We start from the raw sequence: 15,222 nt of genomic DNA, 5'->3' as shown, positions 1-15,222 counted from the left end.
ATGTCAAAATTATAGTGAGCTCGGAGTCTTCTCTACAAGCTTTTTCAGCATACGAATAAAATCTTAAATCAAACTAAATAATTAGTTTTTTATGTCTAATAGACCAAAATTAGTCTTAGTGAACTTTAACCATCATCATTATCAATAAAATTCAATTTAGTTTTTTCCCTCGAGAAAAAAAATATATACTAAATCTTTTAAAATTAAAAATTTAATATATCTAACAAATATAAATCAAAATTAATTAAATGAAACCAATTATTGATTTTATCCTACTTATTTATTAAATACATAAACTACCATCCAAACTCTATGTGAACAGAGGAGTAGTTTCATTCTATCTCTCATTCTTTCCACAAGCTTAAGTATATATCTCAAAAATATTTCAAGTCCTCTCTCAAGCCTTAATTATATACCAGAAATCTGACTTGAACCAACATTTAAGTATTGAAGTGACAGGTTTCCCGCATAAAACTTTTCTACATATATTTGGGTGGATAATTTTAGAAGAAGCACATCTATGCTCTGAGATTTAAGAAAATTACTTACAAGTCACAATTGTAGCACCGGCTCTAGACTTTCAAGTCGAAGCTTTTGCATAGAATATTTGCACAGATAAGTAACTTTTCTTGATATGAAAAATATGCGATGAGATTTTTTAAAGTTCAGTAGGAAACCAAAGTAATAAACTGACAATTTTAAGTTAACTTGGTTACCATGTCACTCATAACCAAACATTATAAATGATCCCAACAGAAAGGGAAAAAAAACACATTCTATTTATTTTTCTCTCTAGTGCCTATAAAGCATATCCGTTGCAAGAAAAAGCGTATTCTCGTTAATTGCATGATTTTTTAAATGATTCTCCATATATTAAGAGCACCGTTCATTGCAGTTTTCTTAACAGGCATTTTGAACATGCAGGAAAGTTGTTTCTGTTGGTTTTAATAAATGGCTTTCTTCGTAAATTCACGGTACAATGTCGGGGCATTATTTAGCATGTGAGCTTTTCTTGCACAAGATTTGTGGGACAGTAAATAGCATTTCGATTTGGTGAAGAATCATCATCTTCCACCAGCCATGCTTTCATTGACCAATCCATACTCTCGCTGGAAATGTCAACGGTGGGCACGATGGACTTTACCGGTCCACTATGGCCCTGGAACACCACCAACAATAAATATGGTCTCGTCTCCATATCTGTATCGTCTTGTTTACCAACCGAAGGAGATTCTTAACCATGGCCAGACACAACACTGCAACCCTCTTAGAAGCCCGAGATGTTGCAGCATCGAATTCATGTAGATGAGTTTTACTCGTTCCCACACTTTAATAGCCCCGCCGGTCGACCCTGAGTAGAGAATCTCTCCCTTTGTGCTAAGGGCGAGCACGTTCACTGCAGCAGATTGTTGGACGCTGAGAGTTTGTGTGGGCCTGCCTCGTGCAGCCTCACCCGGGCCGCCCGCGCCCCCGCCTGGCAGGCGGCAGGGCGATTCTGGGCCTGCCTCGTGCAGCCTCACCTGAGCCGCCCGCGCCCCCGCCCGGCAGGCGGCAGGGCGATTCTGGTCCTGCCTCGTGCAGCCTCACCCGGGCCGCCCGCGCCCCCGCCCGGCAGGCGGCAGGGCGATTCTGGGCCTGCCTCGTGCAGCCTCACCCGGGCCGCTCGCGCCCCCGCCCGGCAGGTGGCAGGGCGATTCTGGGAATCGCCCTGCCGCCTGCCGGGCGGGGGCGCGGGCGGCCCGGGTGAGGCTGCAATCATGCAGGCGCCCCCGCCCGGCAGGCAGCAGGGCGATTCGGCAGGCGGCAGGGCGATTCCCGGAATCGCCCTGCCGCCTGCAGGGCGAGGGTGCAGATTGCAGCCTCACCCGGGCCGCCCGCGCCCCCGCCCGGCAGGCGGCAGGGCGATTCCCGGAATCGCCCTGCCGCCTGCCGGGCGAGGGCGCGGGCGGCCCGGGTGAGGCTGCCATCTTGACCCTTGTTGCTTTTTAATCATGTTGGAAAATTTCATTTGATGTAGCATGGAGGGCACTGTCTATATATTTTGCTTTATTGATTTTCTTTTGGATATTTGCTTATAGCCTTATACAATCTTGATGCTTGCTAGTGATGGTAGAATTGAGAGGTTCTAGGAATCTAGTTCCTGTTCAAGGATGAAGTTCTTAGTTGATGAATTCAGATTGTAATTCCTATAATCCTTGATGCTTTGTTCTGTTGAATGTATATGTAATATCCTCACTTGCTGAATTAGTTTCCAATAGGCTAAACTAGGTTTAATTACTGTTTATACTGTCATTGTGTGGACAATTACATGCAAGTTTTAAGCTTATGGAACTAAACTGAATATGTATATGCTGTATTTGATTCTATGTGAATATCAATGAAGCAAAGTTTTATCCTGAAAAAAAAAATTAGGTTTAAGGAGATAGTCAACTATGCTATTTTCTGTGTCATGGATAAATATCATCTCACCCACTTTCTATCAATCTAGTCCATTGTGGATGGCCTGCCTTTGTTGACTACCTAGTTTCAATACTTCTCCAAATAGGTTTATGGAGATTTGTTGGGTTACCTCTTAAGGAACTTCATTTAGACATTACTTGTTAGTGCTTGGTGTAGAGAAGATAGCCTATTTGCTATATCTTTGGAGGAGTCCGTATTTGGGGAACTTACCCTTTGGGTTCATTTCCAAAGGATGGAGATTATATTTTTATAGTGTTTTTGGCATTGATATTTTTGGTGGTAACTTGGGATTGATTAGAAATGTACATGTTATCTTTCTGTTTTTTGTGCCATGTTGGGAAGGTGTGAACGCTGAAGACATTATTACTATCAATATAAATACAGTTAGTTCTCTTAGGAAAGACAGGATAATGATCTATTTGTTCAATAGTATATCTGAGTCTCCCTTTAGCCATTACATTGTAATTCCTCTGAGAAAATTTAGGACGCCATATCTCATTTGGGAATGTTTTTAACGATAATTGGATGTCAGGACTCAGTATACATACTGTTGAGATGTGGTCATGTGGCATTGGTGGATTCATATATGAACTATGTCCAGGGTGATTTGGATTTTCAATTATATTACTTATATCGTGGAATGCTTAAACTTCATAGATGAAACCATTGCTGGGTTTGGGATTACTGTTCTAATATGGTCAGAGTGTGTGTTAGAAATCCACTGCCTTGACATTTTGTTACAACTAAGGGGTTGGTGGATTTGTGACAGTGGTTTTCTTTATTGACAAGATGGGGTTGCTTCCCTTTCTGGCCAAAATATATAATTGGATGGGAAGAAAATGGTATAAAAAAATTCTCATGTGGGTTCTAAACCTCTAAGTAATCATGTGGGACCTATGAATTCAAGTATGAGAAAGATTTCTATAGCCAACCATAAACGAGTTTTACCTTTACCATGGCATGATCTGTAGGCCAAGGGGTCTGCATCTACATCCTTGAGACCCCAGAAAATTTCTCAAGGATTTGTCAACTTGCTTAGGTGCCAATGTCTTCATGTTTCTTTGTTCTAACAGTTCGTAATGAGAAGAGGACAAGTATTGCAAGCGGTGTCTGTTTCATCTCATATTTTAATCTTGTTGTCTGTTTTTTCTTTTAGATGAGTCTGACATGGGATTTTTTGAGTATATTCTCTTGGAAACGTTTGTTGTAATATCACTATATTGGAAAATTGAATGTATTGTTTGCATAACTATTTGTTGTTAAATTTACGTAAAGGAAATCTTGACATGCAATAATGAGTGATTTTCTTGTGCAGACAAAGATTCAAGTGGAACAATAGATTTGGAAGAATTGAAGGAGTGCTTCCATGAACTGCAAGTTTCTTTTACAGATGACGAAATAACAGAACTGCACCAGATATGTGATATGGATGAAAGTAAAGGAATTGAGTTCAAGGAGTTTATTGTCTGTCTAAGTCTTCTATATATTCTGTGGGAGCCTACCAATCCTAATTCTTTTTTAAAATTTTGAAAATTGACCCTAAAAAAAAAATCATCGTTCCAGTATATCACTTTTTCATTTTGAAGCTATATTTTGCACAAAAATTTCATAGTAAATTTTGTAGTCACTGCCATTTTTAAAACATGTTCAAAATTGACCCCTAAAAAATAAAATCATCATTCCAGTATACACACTTTTCGTTTTTAGCACTGTTTTTGATGTTTTTTCGGGGTTTTTTGGCCAGAGTTCCCGTTTTGAGTTTATAGTTCCCGTTTCAAAGTTTACATTGTTCATGGATTGAAAACGATGTATAATCTCATATTGTCTCTATTCGCACTGATAATGGAAAAGAATACACTTCAAATGAATTTGAAAACTATCTTCGCCAACATGGGATCAAACATCAAATAATTGTGCCTTATAATCCCCAACAGAACGGAGTAGCTGAAAGAATGAATAGGACAATCTTAAATATGGTGTGCTCCATGATGTTTTTCAAAAATGTAAAATTGATGTTTTGGGTTGATGCAGTTCTATGTGTTGTATATGTAAAGAATAGATGTCCATCTAATGCTATTAGAAACAAGACTCCTTATGAAATGTGGTATGGGCACATTCCTTCAATAAAGCATCTCAGGGTCTTTGGTTCCACATGTTATGCCTTGATACCAAAGGTACATAGAAACAAACTTGGTGCAAGAAGTCATAAGTGTATCTTCCTAGGGTATTCAAACACCTCCAAAGCATACCGTCTCTATGATGAAGTCAATAAAAAGTTTTTTGTATCTATAGATGTAATCTTTCTTGAATCATCCAAAACTGACAATGTTGTTGAGCGACAACTTTATCGCTTGGATAGATTCACAAATGCAAAATCATTTCAAGAATTTGATAATCAGATTCCACATCTTGAAGGGGGGATTCCTATGCTAGATCAACCTATGGAATCTTCTTTTGAAGCACTCTCTCCCCCACATGAAACTCCAACAACGGATGATACTTTGAGTAATGTGATTGACAGAATTGGGAGACTCAATCTTGATTCAGTCCCAACTCAATCAACGGAGCAGCCTGCACCATCTCAGAAAGGTCCCCCAAAGTGGCTGACAAATACACTTGAAAGTGTTCATCCTGATGAGGTTGGAAAGACAGGAACTAGAAATTCAACTCGAAAAATTAGAGGTGATGTAGATGACTCTGATTCACCTGTTGATATGGATGTTTCTTATGATTTTGAATTGAATTTGTTTACAAATTTTGAACCAACTTCCTTCAAAGAAGCTGCTTCTCATGATGAATGGAAAGAAGCAATGCAAAAGGAGTATGATGCCTTGATAAAGAATGACACTTGGAAGCTGGTTGATCCTCCATTGGGAAACAAACCAATTGGCTTCAAGTGGGTCTACAAGAACAAGTATAAAGCTGATGGCTCACTTGACAAGCACAAAGCCAGGCTTGTGGCAAAAGGTTTTGCACAGAAGGAAGGGGTCGATTATGAGGAGACTTTTGCCCCCACAGCAAAATGGGCTACCATCCGGACACTCTTTTCCCTAGCAGCTCAGAACAGTTGGAAAGTCCATCAAATGGATGTAAGAACTGCTTTCTTGAATGGAGATCTAAAAGAGAATGTTTCTATGTCCCAGCCTGAAGGATTTGTTGTAAAAGGACATGAACATAAAGTATGAAAACTTGTGAAATCCTTGTATGGCCTCAAACAAGCATAGCGAGCCTGGTATGAAAAACTAACTGAGCATCTTCTGAAACTCAATTTCAAACATTATGATCTTGATGATGCAACTTTGTTTATCAAGAAGGTTGGAAAAATAGTTGTATATCTTGTGGCATATGTAGATGATCTTTCGATAACAGGGAACAATGAGAGCTACATTGCATCCATAAAGAAGGAATTGAGGAAAGGTTTTGAAATGACTGATTTGGGCTATGTTCATTACTATCTTGGTATTGAAGTAACTCAACATCCGAAGTCCATATTCCTTTCTCAAAAGAAGTACATTGGAGATCTGTTGAATAGATATGGCATGACTGAATGAAATCCTCTAACTACTCCAATGGAACAAAACTTAAAGTTCACATCCATTGAAGGAAAAGAATTTGAGGATGCAACAAAGTATAGACAGCTTGTAGGAAGTCTCAACTAACTAACTACTACCATACCAGACATTTTGTTTGCTGTAGGAATCCTCTCCAGGGTTATGCAAAAGCCTTGTGAGGGACATTGGTCTACTGCAAAAGGAATTCTAAAGGATTTGAAGGGAACTCAATACTTTAGAATCAAGTATACACAGATGGGCGACTTCAGCTTGATTGGATACTCTGATTCAGACGTCGATGGATACAAAGAAACTGGGGTATCTACTTCGGGTTATGCTATGAGTCTTGGATCAGGAGTTGTCTCCTGGAGATCACGCAGACAATCAGTTCCAGCAGATTCCACAACAGAGGTAGAATATGTGGCACCAGCTGAGGCAAGAAAAGAAATTGTGTGGCTCAGGAAAATTCTTGAAGATTTGCAGGTAAAACAAGTACAATCGACTCCACTCATGATTGGCAATAAAGTTGGCCAAGAACCCAAAGTTCCATGATCGAATGAAGCACATCAATACAAAATATCATCTGATTCAACATCATGTTGAGGCCAAAACAATCCATCTTCGTCATTGTTCCACTAATGAGCAAATTGCAGACATCTTCACCAAAGCGCTTGGAAGACAAAAGCTTGAAAAATTCAGAACGATGCTTGGACTCACCAACATCCCTTCAGATTAAGGGGGGGAATGTTGACACCTAATCATAGGGATTGGGTGAACAAATGTAATTAGTGTAATTAATAATAGAGGAAATGGAGAGGCATCGGGAGATGAACTGAACAGTCACTCCCTCTTGTATATAATAATAAACAACCTAAATGAATAATACGATTACATTTGAGGAGTTACCTCCTAGTCTGACAAATTTTTATTTTTACATTTTTCATTTCACGTGGTTTATATCTCACAAAACATATTACTTATTGAACAGTGAAAAAAATGGCCAAAAATAATGAAAAACAAAGAGGTAAACTTTGATGATATATATACAAATCAACTTTTATGAGATAGCATTTGAATAAAACTTATTATACAAATTTATATAGTTAAAATGATATATTTTTATGTCATAAAATATTTTCTCTCTCAAATATACTTTTATCTATTATAATTTTGTTTTAATTTTCTTATATTAGATTATAAAAGTTTTTTATAATGTTCTGATGGTGGTTCCAAAAAATGAATTTCTAGATAATAATAATAATATTATTATTAAATTATAAAAATAAAAGTTATAATGTTAAAATAAAAATTAAAGCAGTTTTATTGAATTTTTTTTCTTTTCTTTTAAGTATAGTTTTATTTGTTTTTCTTTTAAATATAGTTTTATTTGTTTTAATTTTTATTATACTAGATTATTAAATAAATTCTATGCAATTAAAATAAAAAAACAAACTAAATATGGTAGATTATATATTTTTTCCAAATATAATTTTATTGGTTTTAATTTGCTTATATTAAATTATAAAAAGTTTTAAAATCAATGAAAATTTATTGGTGTGCTTTATTGAAGCTCATTCAAATTATTACTTTTTCCACTTAAATTTAATTCTTCCATGTAACATGATAACAAAAATTTAAACTAAGTTACTAATCGATATGAATAATAAAAATGTCCATTACGAGAATTGCCATCTTGGCTTGAAAAGAAAGTCACAATGGGAAACACAGTCGAGATTATCCAAATTAATTTCGAGTTGCTTTGCAGCTGTCAAAACTGAACATCAAATTAGTACAATGAACAATTTGGTTGTCCAAATACACTGTTCCGTTCTGGCCCTTTTAAGGTAAGCCAGAACAGAACCCAACCCCAAAATCTAACCTAATGATACAATTCAAATGAGGATGGGGAAACTCAATTCGTCGAATTCTTCCAACTCGTCAGTCCTGGGAGGATTACATAATGTGCTACACTCGCCCACATTTGAAGAATTACGACACTCGTCATGGTTTGGAGAGTTACATGGTGTAGTCCTTGTATCGTGCTACTCGGAGTTTGCAGTCCTTGAATCGTGTTGTCGTGCGTTCTTCTCTGGTATTGTCTGGAGAATCACCTGCGTTGTCACATAAAAATAAACTGAGTCTAAAGATATCTGAAATGATAAAATAATTTGTTTGATGACTTTGAGTATAAGTTTACGATGTAAGTTCGATAAAAGTTAAAAGAGAGGTACCTCTACACGAATGCGAATTTTCTGGTGTCTGATTTTTCCCAAGTTATTGAATTCCTGTTCGGCGGCCAAAATGTTTGGTGACAGGTTCTCCACACTCCCATCGTTATCTGGGTGCAAACAAATCTTAAATTTAGATTTATATTCCGTCAGATTAAAGCCCAACATCGGAGACCCAAAAAAACATTTACCCAATTTATTTACGAAACTAATACTTGCACAATCTTGAAGCAGAGAATGGCGAGATTCATCAGGATTATAGCAGCCGAGGAGGACTGATATGCAGCAGCCCATAGAACGATTCTCCTCGGTGCTACAACTTTCAGAATTAGAGTTTTCTAATACTGAAAAAAATTCAAGCGAATTATGTTATAACATGAATGAATGAAGCAATGGTTGGGCCTCATGCATAACACACAAATTATATGGAACGGCTATGCCTTGCCAATCCGTTACGATAAATCAGGAGGCTACTGTCAATGAACAATCTGTCGAGTATAGAAACAAAGGCTTCCTGCATCTCTAGCCACCCTTCGGCCATTGACGACACAATGTTGCCCTGGAAGAAGGAATTGGGTGCGTAGGTCTCCTGCTCGAGGCCCAATTGTATGTGAACGTTTACCACAAATTTCAGCGACTCCAGCATCAGATCGCTCTTGCAAATGACGTATTCGGAGAGCTCTGTGTTTATTTTTCGGTCTTTCGTGGGCTTGTAGCAGCTGAAGGCCATCAGGTAAGCGCAGGAGCTCCTCTAGCTGTGAATGTGCCAAACTATTCTCACTGCTAACATAGACATCACAGCCGCAAGTTCCAGAGCCGAAGTAGGGATCGAACAAGAGTGAGCTCACCCTTCCCATGATTCGGCCGAGATATATGAACGATTCTTACAATCCATCTCTGCTTGATGAATTTTTCAATTAGCATACCACCGATATATCTGTGTTCATTTCACATCGTTTCAGAAATTTCGTGGGCAACTTGGGCGCGGAAATAACATTTGAATTTTGAAATTTTGGGCACCCAGGTTGCATTGAATGAGTATAGTACACTGTCTTATCCACCGTGTGACAGGGTGGAACTGAGCAGCCGGGAAAGCTATGGGGCATAGTTGCCGGAAAATCATGGGAGTCCATGCAGCTGTGCTTGCCATGTTCATGCCCATGCGAATGCAGAAATGTATTTCGGTTGACCAAATATACTTATAAGAGTCTTAAATACCCAATAGCATGGGATTTATTGGTTGCCCCAAATTGCTCAATGGGTTCGGATAAACTTGCTTTACAATTTTTCCTAGAGTCAATTTACCAAGTATTATGCCGCTTCATTTACTGGCACCCCACTTCATGTTCAAGGGCTATAATGAGTGTTTCTATTTTGTTTATAGTAATAATTATAATAATAATAATAATATTATTATTATTATTATGTAATAATTTACTAATAATAATTTAATTTTAACACTAACTTTATTTGTGGGAGAGTTTTTTTGATATGACTAGTTATTTGTGGGAGAAGGGTTTTTTTGTTTTGACTAGTTAATTTATGGAGTTTTGGAAGATGCAAATACCAATTTTGATTTGACTAATTAATGTATGGAGTTTTCGAAGATGTAAATACCAAGATCCTTTCGAAGGAGAAAATACAAATTCTTAACGGTTACACTTACACAAATTCTTAACTGTTACTCTTACTTGCTTTCTGCAATTTACGATATTGTTTCGTAAGCCAATAACTTTGTCTTTACAAACATCCAACCTATGCTTGCAACTCTATTCTAATGGAGTTGGTTTCCTTTGTCATCACATAGGCTGGCTTAACACATGTTCGACATGCCTAATTGGTCTAAGTAGATGTTAGTAGGGTATTTTATCCTTTTGCTACTAGTTTGTAGATGTGTTTTATGTACGCTTATTCTCCACACAATCAGTAATTTTTTTTGGGAGATAAAACGCTTTTGTTGACAATTAATATAAACAAATATTTTACTTAGGAATTTTATAAAAACAAATAGCTGCAAACACAGCGACTGCAAGCACCAGCTAAATCCAAAACTGGGCTATTTGCAAACCAAGATGCTTGGATTGGTTGAGTTTGATGCTTTTAATATTCAGCATTAAGTCCAAAAAAGGCCCTCTAAACTAAAATGGGCTCTGTGGGCATGCAGTAGTAATATGATAAGTTCATAACAAAACATAGCAGCAAGTACAATCAACTGCTCCTCATCAAAGAAAACATAATCCTATTATCATCAAACAGCAGTTCGGAGGAGCATAAGATGACAGATCACGATGGTCCTTGGAGGTTGATCCACATCCATCGGCAACAGGTTGAAGGTCAAATTGACAAAATATATATTTGGCATTTTGTCTTCTCATTTTTGAACAAGCGATTTTCATCCATATACAACTTTTATGTTCACCTAATTACTTGGGCCTTTGTCGACAACATATTTTGTTTGACTACTGTTGGTCAACCCCTATGCTTGACTAAATTTTGTATCTCTTGTCATAAATAGGAGCCTCCAAAAATTGCTTGAATTGTTGACAAGACATTATTTGCCCCATTTCATCCATATGTGACAGGTCTTGATTTGGCAGAGGTAGGTCTATAAACGTTTTCAGTAGTGTACTAAAAATGCAGGTTATTTTGCCTGCACCCCTTCAATTTTTTTTTTTTTTCTTCAGTTCTTCGATACACTAAATGGTCCTCAAGTGTACTAAAACAGTTGGTAGCCTTGCTTGGATCTCTTCCTCTTTCTTTTCCAATTAGTCCTTCTTTCTGTACAGTTGTCAAGGGAATGTTGTCTTCCTTGTGCTACATCCAATCTAGCTTGGATGATGGCCTTTGAGATATGGGAGTGTCTGCCTTTGGTGGGTTTGTTGGATTTGGAGGGAGGGATAATGCCAATACCGCAACAGTCGTCGGATGAAGATCTAACCATAGAGCGAAGGAGATAAGGATGTCTTGATCGAGAACCACCTAAAGTCTCAGAGGAAGGAAGGACATTAGGGATAACAAGGGGGGTATCGGAGAAAATGGGAGGGGAGGAACCCAGGGAGCAGGAAAGGGGGGAGTGGACAAATGCAGGTGCGGACATGCAATGTGTAATAGATGCACAGAGACGAGATACATAAATAGAGGCAATAAAAAAAGGGGGAGAAGTGGAAAGATTGCCCAAAGTGATGGTTACCACGGCCGCACGAGATTTGGTGATGTGAGGTGAGGGACAACAGGCAGGTGCCTCTCTCAGACCATGCATCTGTGCAGATGTCTTTGGAGGTGCCCCACAGTGTTTGCAGACCTCTTATTTTGTGATATTGATGGAATGTCCACTGCAATGTGATTAGGCTGAGATACAGAAGCAGAACTGGAAGCAAGTAGTGGGCAATCCTTGTATAGGTGCCCAGTTTTATGGCATCGGCGACATCTGTAGGGAACCCCTTCATAATCGAGAATTTGGATGCAACAGGTGTTCCTCCACTGAATTTGAAGGTTTTCCTCCAAACCTTCACGCATATCCAAATGTACCAAGATACGAGCCATAGCCATATTCCCTGTGACGATATAGGATTTGTCATAGTCGAGATAAGTCCCCAGAGCATTCCCAATACGTTTAAAAATGTCCTCAGACCAGAAATGTAGTGGAAGACCTGGCAGGCGAACCCATATAGGGCCAGCCCCTAGATGCTCACGTTCTGGGTCAAATAGGGGGCTCCATCTCTTAAGTAAGACTAGAGCAAGCTCTATGTGCCAGAACTTGGATAAAACCCAGGGAACATATTCAGGGCGATGGAAATGAAGAGCAAACCATCCTCGCGATAATGTAACCACCGAAGGGAGATCTTCTAGCACTTGGCCCCAAATCTCCAGGATCCATTGTCTGAGGCGAGCGACAGTGTAGGATCGTCCCCGAACCCGGCCAACCAGTACCCTATCAGCAATGTCGAATACATCACCCATTTGTAATATCATTATTTCAAAATATTTATATAATTAATATTATTATTCATTCGAACTTAATATTAGCATTTCATTTTAACTCTGTGAGTGATGATTTGTAACATGTTATGTTATCTATCTTACATAATTTATTATTAGGGGAATATCTTTATGAGGGAAATAAAAATAAGTATGGTTTCTTTTCCATAATGTGTTAGTTTTTATTCCATGATTCATTATAAGGATTGTTATTTACATGTGTTAATAAAGATTGTTTATTCTATAAACAAATCTTTAAGTAAGCTTGTTTTCATGTTCGTCTTAAGTCATTTTATTATTATTTATAGATTTTTTATTGGTATGAAATGTTTATTATTATTTATAGATTTTTTATTGGTATGAAATGAAGTTGGTTTGTAATTTTGTTTATGTATTTATTTATATATAAAGTTTTATGTTAATTATAAGTATTTTATTTTTCAAATAAAGTATTTTTTTTGGTATTTATATAGTATTTTAATTATAATTGTTATTTATTAAAATAATTTTAATTTGTATGTGTTTGTGAGATTAGCTTCTTAAATTATTATTTGAGGATATTTAAGTTGTTAAAATCATTTTAGGATAGCATCTCGCTTGGGTCACATTACCCTCTAATATAACTATATTTTATGTGTTTTTTTTGGATACTGTATAGCATGTACGTGTGTTTGTCACTTGTGGGACTTATCTTGTGAAATTGTGACCTAAGGACATTTAAGCCATCAAAATCATTAGAGGATAGTATGTGGCCTGGGTCACAACACCCCTTAACATGGCTAGATTTTAGGTATCTCCTTTTGGATATCACAAAGTTTCAAACTTGATTTACCATACAAAAAGAGATCCTTCAAAATCAATTACAATAATGAAATATAACATATATTCATATATGTTCATCATATTTATATATCTTTCTAAACATTTAAAAAATAAAATTATCTATAAAATATATACCTATATACACTCCATAGGTCATTTAATAAATAATAAAAATTCCATGCACAAAGAAAAGATTTCATAAAACTCACCATCTAATTAATTTAATAACATTTTTTTTTAAATGGAAACATTTAATAATATATCATAATCAAAACATTTATATAAATTTGATGTTGCAAACCTTTCCCAGCTATTTGTATTAGCAATCAGGAATAACCCATAGGCCCAATTAGCACCAAGACACAGAGCAGGATGTTCACCTCATCTCAATTAGATAAACTTTACATAACTTCAAAACTAATAAAATAGATCAACAATGAATTGGGCCAACTAATATACTTATTCTTTGAACATACATCAAAGGACACCCAACACAACATAAAACATAACAACAGATAAGCCAACCAAGAACATAATTCAACATCATCTTAAAACACTAAGCATTAAATAAAGATGAGCAGTGTAGAAATACTAGAGAGTTTACTCCTCCATGTGTAGACAATTACACAGCCATGCACATTGTGTAGAAATTTCCACTGTAGATCAACATATTATGCAATATACTAAAACACAATACAAGATCTACTTCTACAACACTTTGCGGAAGCTTGATCGAATTGAGCAAGATCAAGAGAACACATATAACTGAGAATGTGAAATCAATCACACATAACACAGAAGAAATAACCCGAGGAAAGCCTCAGCCTAAAACCCCAACTCTGTATTATCATATAAGTGGAAATATAGTCTGGATTACAAAAAGAATCAGCTCACAAGCTATTCTGCTCTCTCTGAAATCCCTCTGCTGCTCATAGACAGTCAAAGGCCTCTCTCAAACCTTCTCCTCTGCCCTCCAAGCCTCCTATTTCTTTTTTGCAATTTTCCTTGGGGTTTAGTGCAGCCACTTGTGTGAATTGGAATCTTCACACACTCACTAACCTCTGATGTAACTGCGCAATCCTGAAGGAGATAAATCCTCATCCATGGATGAGCTTCCTTTATAGGAAAAATTTCATCCAATTGATAGTACATTGTCCCTTCTTTGATCTCAATTGGGTCTTTGTCTGAACTGACATGCATGAGTTATTCATGAGAGAATATTCAATTATCTGAAGTGTAGCAGTTATATGCAAGCATGCATTAACTAACTGAACTCACATTAATTTAAACATACTGTTTAAATCAATCTAACTGGACTTGACTCTGTTAATTGAGCCAACTAATTACAACTCAAATTAGAACTCATACTTATCTCTTTAACTGATGGATAAATTCCTCAATTAATAGAGAAACTGTTGCATGTCCTCACATAGACTTCATGTTTGATTTTTCACAACTAATTAACTCATGGAGAATTAATTAATTTATTTTCAAACAACTGTTAAGTTCAAATTCGAATTTTACTTCTTATGTTTAGTCTAGGGACTGACTAAAATAAGAATCCATCATGAACTTTTAAAAATAACAATTCTATTTTTAGCACTTCCATTTTTCATTCCTTGTTGCTTAATCCAACACTGATACCCAAACTGTTATTTATAGCAGTGCTATTTTTAGCATTTCTTGTTGCTATTTTCAACACATTGCAACATCATCCTGAAATATCCAAAGACTAAAAACAATTGAGTAAAACATGGAAACTAAACATTATATGTTGCTACCAAAAGTAAACCATAATTCAGCCATACACAAAGCTCAAAAAAACTAGCAACACACCCAACACAACATAAAGCATAACAACATTCACGGTCATTGAGCTCCGCCATGAGAGCCTCCAAAGGCTTCTGCAGTTTCTGTAAACGTGCTTGCCATCTGCGGTCAAGCAAGACAACAAGCGCACTGCTGTCAAGCAAGACGATATTGACAAAAATCTTTCCACACGTAAGTCTCCTACTCGACGAAGGAGGGCAAAATTTATGCGATGCGATTCACTACAGTGAATAGTGTTTGTAAATCAAAATCCCATAAAGAAAATTCCTTTGGTGTAATTAAGTTATAATTTAATTAGTTTTTATGACTTTTTAGATTTGGTGATGTTGGGTTCCCATAATAATAGGGATCAT

General features: G+C 36.9%; 1 protein-coding gene across 1 annotated transcript; it reads right to left on the bottom strand.

The window, feature by feature from the left end:
- Window positions 1-11,485: 11,485 nt before the first annotated feature.
- On the bottom strand, window positions 11,486-12,199 carry LOC149239967 (uncharacterized). The gene has a single exon (XM_089370019.1). It carries the CDS (start codon window positions 12,197-12,199, stop codon window positions 11,486-11,488), a length of 714 nt encoding a protein of 237 aa, XP_089226145.1.
- Window positions 12,200-15,222: the final 3,023 nt, after the last annotated feature.

The sequence above is a fragment of the Pinus tabuliformis genome, chromosome 8 (genome assembly GCF_031772625.1).
Source record: "Pinus tabuliformis cultivar Carrire ecotype Pingquan chromosome 8, CPIR1, whole genome shotgun sequence".
NCBI classification, from domain to species: domain Eukaryota; kingdom Viridiplantae; phylum Streptophyta; class Pinopsida; order Pinales; family Pinaceae; genus Pinus; species Pinus tabuliformis.
The sequence above is the reverse complement of the archived record's forward strand: the minus strand, read 5'-3'. Positions and strand labels throughout refer to the sequence as shown.